The sequence below is a fragment of the Corvus kubaryi genome, unplaced genomic scaffold (genome assembly GCF_017639235.1).
Source record: "Corvus kubaryi isolate FWS band 111438036 unplaced genomic scaffold, C.kubaryi_AGA036_p1.0 121, whole genome shotgun sequence".
In the NCBI taxonomy this organism is placed as follows: Eukaryota; Metazoa; Chordata; class Aves; order Passeriformes; family Corvidae; genus Corvus; species Corvus kubaryi.
In genome coordinates, this window is record NW_024580656.1 from 724,406 (window position 1) to 733,152 (window position 8,747).

At 56.0% G+C, this 8,747-nt stretch overlaps 1 protein-coding gene across 1 annotated transcript; it reads right to left on the reverse strand.

Annotated features, from left to right (window-relative positions):
* Positions 1-262: 262 nt before the first annotated feature.
* TLE5 (TLE family member 5, transcriptional modulator) lies at positions 263-8,746 on the reverse strand (the record flags this gene model as incomplete). Its single annotated transcript, XM_042029122.1, has 6 exons — positions 263-1,486; positions 2,116-2,190; positions 3,466-3,528; positions 4,774-4,818; positions 7,019-7,082; positions 8,517-8,746. Coding segments are annotated over 6 exons (699 nt in total), but the record flags the coding sequence as incomplete, so codon positions are not given.
* Between the last annotated feature and the right edge of the window lies 1 nt (position 8,747).

Genomic DNA, 8,747 nt, shown 5'->3' on the forward strand with positions numbered 1-8,747 from the left:
GAGAAGCCAGAGCCAGAGGTGTCAGTGTTAACCTCACTCGTCCTGGCTCCCAGAGAAACCTCCAGAGAGGGAGATCCAACAAGGGAATAATCTGGGATACACTACCACCTGAAGGTAGGAGGGCTACTCCTCCAGACACCTCCCACAGCACAGGTGAGCCAGGAAACCTCCCTCTTCTCCCCGATTCCCCCATCTGAAGGGACAGGAGACAAAGGGAAGTATTATAAAGGCATCCCAAATGCAGCAAGAAAGCAGCAGCAAGTCCTGGTTTTAACCAACCTTCTTATTTCTTTATTTGAAAGGCACAGCTTGTACGTCCTTGATACAGCATTTTCAGTTCCTCTTATTATAGGTCAAGTGATTAAACACAAAAAGCAAAACAAGATCTTTCTAAAGAACTATATACAAACACCAGATTATTATTTATTATTTTTTTTTCCATTTTTGTTTTTTAAGAAGACACGCTAGCGCACGGAGATAAGAACAGAGAAAGCTGCTGTATCCTCTACACAGGGCAGGGGCACAGGGAGGGGGAGGCCGGGGAAGGCTCTCGGTCTGCCTGCCCCCTCTGCCCAGCCACCTGGGCCCCCGGAGCCGGGTGCTGTGCTGAGAGGGAGCAGGTGGCACAGGCTCCCCCTCCAGCCCAGGGTGAACCCCCTGGCAGCCAGAGCTGGTTGAGAACAGGTACATGCAGAACAGCAAGGCGCCGGCCTGGTATCAGTGCAGGAGGGGCATGGGGGACACGGGGCCAGGGCGATGCAACGAGACCAAGAGCGCCTGGGGAAGGGAGGAGATTGTTCTGGGCCAGGGATCCCAGCAGGGAGTTGTGCAGAACCGTTAGGATCAAGGGGCAATCTTTAAATACCGAGGGGGGAGCAGCAGGTGGAGGGAGGGGCCACATGGCACCGAGGAGCTGGGACAGCCAAGGGGCAAAGTGGCCCCAGAGCGGCCCAAGCCAGGCTCCGGCTCAGCTCTGTGACGGAGCGGGAGGAGGGACAGGGAAGGCAGGCTGGGCACAGGGAGAGCACGATTGGCCACACGGGTAATGCTATGGTGCTTGCATTGCTGTGCAGCAGCCGGGGACGGCGCTGGGGACACCCCCCAGGCCCTGCCACCCGCCTCTGGGGACAGGCCTGGCGAGCTGCCACCGAGCACAGGTCTCCACGGCCCTGCTGCACAGCAACTAGAGAGAGATACTGCATTTTGCACTAACCCGCCCCCTCCCTCCCCCAGACAGCCCCCTTCCCCCGGCCCCCCGGTCGCTCTAATCCGATTTCTCCCCATCATCATCTTGGTGGGCATCCCCGTCATGGCCGTTCTTGTCCTCCTTGGAGAGGTGAGCCTGCGAGCCCAGGGCCGACAGCGACAGGAGCCCGGTGCCGGCGCTGACGGCGGGGAGGGACGGGGGCTGGAGCCCCACGGGGAGCGGAGTCAGAGGCAGAGCGAGGGCTTGGAGCTGCGACAGCTGGTGAGCTTGAAGCTGCTGCTGTAGGGAACGATGGACAGACACAGAGACACAACGGGGGTATTGTCATTTTGGGTGCACTTGGACCCCAAACCAAGAGCCTGGACTGGCCAGACTGTGCCAGCAATCAACCTTAAACCAGGGACCTCAGGGTGCTGGAGAGCATTGCAGCCTCAGGGTTGGGTAGGAAAAGATTTCTTGAGTCCTGCTGCTGTGACAGCCTCAAGAGAAGCCTCAGCAGTGTCCCCAGCAGGACACACAGCCCATACCCCACAGGACATCTGGCTTCAGGCTCTGGCATGTCCCAAGGCTGCAATTAAAGCCCTCACTCACAACCTTAACCAAGAGCAGATGGTGTTTTCATGCCAAGTACTTACTGTGGTTCCTGCTCAAAACCAAAGCTCCTCTCCCTGCACCCTGCTGAGGCAGAGCAGGGATCCCTGCTCCCCTGCAAACAGCACAGCAAGCTGTGGAACCAGCCCTGTGCCAGCATGGCCAGCCCAGCCTTGCAGCCTTGTCCCTGCAGCTGCAGCACCATAGCAGGGGTCCCCTGATGTCCCCAGGTCAAGAATCCACAGCCCAGCTCTGTGTCCAGGCCAGAGGCCTGGATCCCCACCCCTCCCAACCCAAACTAGACATGCATCACGTACACGGATGATGGAGTTCAGTTCTGGCGCCGTGACCTGCTTGGCCCGTTCAATGGCTCCCAAGACTTGCTGCTGATGCTGGCGTGGAGAAAACAGAGGAATTTGGGGTCACTGCTAGTGCCACAGGGAAGCAGAACAGGGACCCAGTCCACACAGGCTGGTTACCCCACAGCTGGAGACACCTGCACACACTTCACCCGTGACAAGGGCCTCACACGCAGCAAGGAGCGGGGAAGGAAACACATTTGTCTCATCCATTTCCTCACCACAGCATTAAGCAGCTCCCCTCTTACTCCCACCCTCCTCCTGCTCTGCACACATCCAGAGAGATCCTTGGCCAGAGGTGGGCAATGTCTCTCATCCTGCCACCCTTCAACTACACAGACTGTCTAACAAACAAAACAAGCCCTGAAATCAGAAGCTTTTGGGAAGCTCCACAGTCCTTGGGACACACGCTGGATGCCAACTGCAGCAGCAGCTGGGTGCTCCAAACAGAGGCAGAAAAAACGGCTGTATCACATACTTTAAAAGAAAATAAAGGACAACACTGTACTTGCTCCTTGCAGAGCACAAGGTCTCTGAACACCAGGCCTCTCCACTGCACTCCAGCAAGGGGATTTTTCTTTTCATTTTGGCAGCAGGACAGGGTAAGGATTGCATTAAGATGCAAAAGATTTAGCTGGGGCTTAGTTATTAGGCAGCTCTGATCTGATCAGAGACTTTGTCCATCCTAAGAACAGGTGGGTGGGAGAAACAGAACCTGTGCCCTAAACCCAGTGCTGACCCCAAGCAAGAAGCCTCCAACCCCCAAAGAGCCAGGAGAACTGCTCAGAGCTCAGCCTCCATGGGGAGACAGAAGATATGGCTCTAGAGGTGCTTAATCTTCCCCCCACCTCAGACAGCAACACCCAAGCACCCCCTCCACCAATTAATTTCTCTGGGGAGTGGGAGGAGCCCATCAGCTGCATTAATTAATGAGGCAGAGGAACCAGATCTCAAAGAGGAGCCATATGGAGGTATTTTTTTAAGGGTCCTTCTCCCCTGATTAGCACCCAAAGCTCCCACTGCCCCTGCAGACATGGCTGATGGCTCACGAGCCACGGGCAGGAGAGAGCAGGACCAGCTTTGTCCCCAGCTGCCACCAAAGGGATGGAGGGCACACTACCCACCACACAGCGCTCGGGGAGCCAACACTGCCTTGAAGGGCTGGTCCCCATGCAGGGAGTGAGAGCAAGCAAGGAGGTTTCCCAGCCCAGGGTGGGGAGCTGCCTGTGCTGGAGGGCTGTAACATCTCGCTGGCTGCAGAGGGACAGTGGCCTCCATGCCAACAAACCCCCAGGCTGGGGGACTCACCTCTTGTGAAAGGTAGGGCAGAACCTGTGCACAAATCCCGTTTAGCCTCTTGACGATTTCAGCCTAAAAATGTGGGGGGGGGACAGAGAGGAAAGGTCAGGCAGCTCGGGACTGAGCACCCACAGCACCAGCTGCCCCACATTCCCCCTCCCTTGGGAATGGCCCTAGAAAACCCACTCTCCTTGGAAAGATGCTGGCAGCATGCTGGTGCCGTGGGGATCACCTTGCCCCCCGAGGCTCCTCCCTGCACAGTTAAATGAAAGGATGCTGCTGACTGCCAAGAGCAGATTTTCAATATTCCCCTTCCTCTCCTCTGACGTTCATTTAACAAATTGGGAGCAACTAGAGAGGAAAGTTACTGCAGAGCCAGGTGGGGATGTGCTGAATTACATTTGCCATGTGGACACAGACACACACACAGCTGCTTGGCCCTCTCAGGCTCCCCCTCCCCAGCTGAGCTGCTGGACTGGGGCTACTGGGGGAGACCAGAGGGGCTGGGCAGCTTCCTCACTACCCTCAAACCAGCAGTGGCAAATTCTGGGGTGTTAAATGCTTTTCTCCTGGCAAATAGTGAAGCTACCAGTCCTTTGTAAGTTACTTTCCAAAGGAGTCGAAATACAGAGCCAAAGGGTACAGGCACACACTAAAACCAGCTGAGGGGACCCTACCAGCACCACAGGGAAGCAGATGAGGCTGGGAGACATTCGTGGGACAGCAGTGAGGATTCGTGGCTCAGATTCTTCGACAAGATTCAGGTTTTCCCAGGGAAGCCAGTCTCATGGGCTTAGCAACAAGGGCAATGGGATCAGAAGCACCAAGTGCCTTTGTGGGGAACAGAACTGTGCTAAGAGGCTTAAAACTGAGCCACGACACACAGCTGACTTTGTGACTGGAGCTGGAGCCAGATAGAGACAGGCTCAGAGGAAGCTCATGTTGTTAACACCACAGGTAATTAGTCACTGGGGATAATTAACAACTTAACCACCAGTGAGGGTAATGAGCAAACTTATCCAGGCTGCCACAGAGTCTCCAAGCCGCACCTCCAGACCCTGCCTGCACTGCCCTGTCTGGTGCTCATATATCTGTTCAGGCCCTGGGGAGAACCACAGCATGCCCAGAGCCCAGGATGGGAGCTCCCAGGTCAGCACTGTGATCCTGAGAAGTGGGGGGGCCTGCATTTTAAAGGCAGCTCTGACATTTTACAGGCTGACAGCATTTCTAGTTCCTGAAATGCAACTGAAGTGACAGAGGGCAACACAGAGCAGACAACGCACCTTCCCCAGCACTTGGAGGTGCTCTCCCCCCTACCTGTTTGTGCATTTCAATATTCAGCCCGTAGGACATCTCATAGTACTGTAGAGCAGGAGAGAAGAGAACAAAACAAATTGTAAGTCAAGTCTCTGCCAGGTCAGTGCTGGGAGCCACCACTGCATTCCTGGCAGAGTTTTCTACAAAGGCTGGGCAAGGAAGGAGAGCAGAGGCCAGCCCTAGAAACAGAGACAGCAGGAGGCAAGCACAGAGACCCCCTCCAGGTGCTCCCTGCCCACCCTGCTCCAGACCTGGAGATTTGCCCCACACAGCTCCCCTCATAGACACCTTTCCACAGTTTGCACCAAGGTGAGAGTGAGTCAAACCTGGAAAAAGGCTCAGGGCTCCAGACTTCCCTAAGCACAGCCAGGAGAGAGGCAGCCTGGCTCTGTGAGCTTTGCCTGGCCAGTATCCTAAAGCCGACATGACTGCTTCAGCAGAAAATGGGAGAGACCACAACTGGACTTCATCTAGCAAGTAACACATCCAGCTGCGCACAGCTCCAGCTGTTTAGGAAGGAGTTATGTGGAAACCTCCCCCCTCCACACACAAGAACAATCCACCCAGAAAACCCCTGCACAGCAGCAACAGGGAGCTACAGACAATCTATTGGCAGAAGCAGCTAATTCCTGACCCCTGGAAGAAGCTGTTATAAGGCTGATGTTTTGAGAGTTTAGAAACCTCCTCCTGCAGCCTGCAATCCTGATTCTTCCAAAGGGAAAAGAACAATCCACATCTGTGCTCATTTAACTGAAGATCACTGGCATCCTGGTACCGACGCCACAAGCCTACGAAGCGCCCGGCTTGGTATCAGAATGATCTCAGCCTGCTGCGGGCTCTCGAGGCTTCTTTGCATTCTGAAGACCGAGCAGGAAGCAGGAGCCCGTCCCCCAAGCTGCCAATTGTGACTTATTCAAAAATCAGAGCAGCTGTAGCAGCTTTGCACATTCACAGGAACCCTCCTCTTGGCTCCCCGCGACGGGGAGCGGCAGCAGCTCCGGCTCAGCCACGCAGAGAAGGCAGGAGCTGCTGCGCCTGCAGAGCCTCCAGCGCTGCGCCACGAGTAACAGCCCTTCCCCTCTGCTGCTGACAGCAACCTGAATCAATTCTGGTGACTGCCAGCATTAAGGAGGGGAAAAAAAATGTATCTTGGCCACTGCTGGAGATGAGGGTTTCTGTGCAGACTGAGAGGCACAGGAAGCAATTGTTTACCAGTGAGAACTTGAGGGCTTCCCCATTAACACACCAGGAAAGCTGTGACCTCTTCTCCTTGTCCCTCGCCCCAAACACACCTTGCTTCCCACAGCCTCAGAGTCTGAGCACAAGGGCAGTAGAGAAAGATGGAGGGGCCAGCTCCCTTATTTCTGGTTTTAAAGTCTTAACTCTGCTCTGAAGAGCTGCTCTATTAATTTCTGCATCTTATCTCTTCCTTCCAGGGCAGGTGCAGCAGCTGGCAAGCAGGAACAGCAGCTGGCAAGCAGGAACCAGCTCATCTTCATGGACAGTATTGCAGCCTCCTGTTAACTCCATGATAGGAAAGGAAGAGACCACAGCCCTGCCTGGCATCCCTCCCCTCTGCTACAAGGGCTCTTCCTCACCCTGCTCACCAGAACATGGCTGTTTCCTGGCAGATTTCTACTTGGAAAGCCACAGCTAAGCCTGCTGCCCACATGTGGCACCATTTCTCATGCCTTTACCAGGCACTGCCCTGGGACTTGCACACCCTGTGCTGGGACACACGTGCCAGCACTCAGCACCACGGCTCAGCAAGGCTGCAGGGTCACCAGAAGGTGCACAGGGTTTAGCCCTTGCACAGAAGCTGGGTTCTGCTTCTAACTCCCGCTTGGGCTTGTGGGTTTCCCAGTTTCCTGACTTCTCAGAGCACTGCTTTGTCTCTCACTGGCCATGACCCTCCCAGAGTCCCCGAACACCTGCACACCAGCACCTTCTCAGGTGTGTAGGAGCTGTCACTTCCCCCGGGCACGGGGAGCCAGGCCAAGGACCCATCAAGCAATCACCCACCAGGCCCCATTTTCTACATCAAAAAACTCCCTGCCACCCCGCATTTCAACAACCCACTGCATGCAGCCAACACAAAACAGCCCCGTTTTCAGAAAAAGCCAGTTCCAGCCGTGCTGAGAGCCCTGGAGCTCTGCGGGGCATGGGCTCCTTGCCAGGCAGAGCCCAGGCACAGGCACCTGCTGGTGTTGCCACCCACACACTCTGCTCTCGGGCTGGTCCTTACCATGACGTAGTGACGCTGCATCTCCGATTTCTCGCTGGCTAGTTTGTCACATTCCAACTTCAAGCTGAAAAGCCAGAAAACAGTAAGAAAACCACAAACAGGAGGTGAGAGAGTTGATCGCCACAGAGCAGCTGCTTCCTGCACGGCCTCGTCCCAGCCAGGCTGGATTCTTGGACATCACTATCTGGACTTCAAGGGATGGCCAGAGCCCGGCCAGGCTCTGCTGGCACAGTAGTGACCACACAGAGCCTGCTCTCACTATCTCAGCTGGAGCCCCACCAGCACACATTCAGAAGGACACAAGGCTATCCACCAGCTGAACACTGACCTCCCTCAGGCAAATCCATTCCACAGGAAGCAGAATGCTGGGTAGAAGCAGAGTTGGCTGCCCAGGGAGGGGTTTGCCTTTCCTCAACAGATCGCTGGCAGCTGGGGACAGATTCTGGCACAGAACCTGTCTGCAGCACTCGAGAGATGTTCCAATACAACATCAAAACCAAAGCCAGACCCATTTCTGGATGGGGGCAGGGGGGAGGCCCAAATGCAGCACATCCCTCCAGAAGCAAGAATTTTTCCTCTCTCCTAGATTCTTCACACCCTTCAGAGAAAGTGCCGCAGCTCCCAGTGTTTTAGGAGACTCCAACTCACCAGCCGAGCAACTGCAGCCAGCATGTGCTGTGGTTTTATGTTTCAAACAAGAAACAGCTTCACCTACACAAAACCTGCTCCTTCTTGAGCAGATTAAGTCCAAGGGGGTGGAGCGGCGTGGGGGGAAAGCTTCCCTTTCAGCAGGAACGTTCCTTCGGCTGCCCTACTCCCCCGATGGCACTGCCAAGGCACGGAGACGCCAGGAAAGGCCACTTCCCAGCAGTTTTTTCTGCCAGAATGACACCACCACAAACTTGTGACCTGCCCGCAGGCAGAGCCCGGGCTAGGGGACATTACAGCCACATGGCACCAATGCACACACCACAACCAGCGCCAGGCTGTGGCAGAGGGCATCACTCATTCAATTTAACCCAAAGGACTTCATGTTTATGTCAGACACGCACACATGCAAAGCAACAGATTGTCTCAAGCCAGCTTTTGGGTCAGCAACACTATTTCCACACACACACAGGAAAGCAGAAGCTTTTGGATTTAAGTGCTCCCTGCAGCATTTGCAGTCCAGGAATGGCAGCCAGCGAGAAGAACTGAGGAAAACTCCCAGCAAGAGACAGGAGGCCTGGCAAGTGTCTGTGCAGTCCTGGCTGAGCAGCACTTGGAGGAAAGACCTTGGCTGGAGAAAGGAATGGGCGTTCTCCTCGCGGGGCTCCCATGTGGACACGACCAACGCCGTGCCCGAGGTCCTCCTCCAGCCAAAGGTGTCCCAAGCTACGCGACGGGGTCCCCTTCCCCATGTTCTCATCGGGTCCCGGGAGCGAAACGACGAGCAGCAGAATCGGAGCGATTCCCGTGCATCGGCCGGGACAGCCCCGGGCCCGGGGGGAGCACGTACCTGTGGTACTGGGCCTGCAGCAGCTGGAACTCGTCCTTGATGCGGTCGCAGGAGTCGGAGGTCGTGAACTTCAACTGCTGAGGCAGGTGAGAGGAGCCCTTGAACAACAGGAGACAGCGCTGGAACCGGAGCCGGCGGCCGCCGGGCCCCCCCGCCCCGAGCCCGCCCTGGGGGCCGAGCCCCCGCCGGGGGCACCCCCGGGGCCCAGCGCCCGCGCCCGGGACGCGCCCA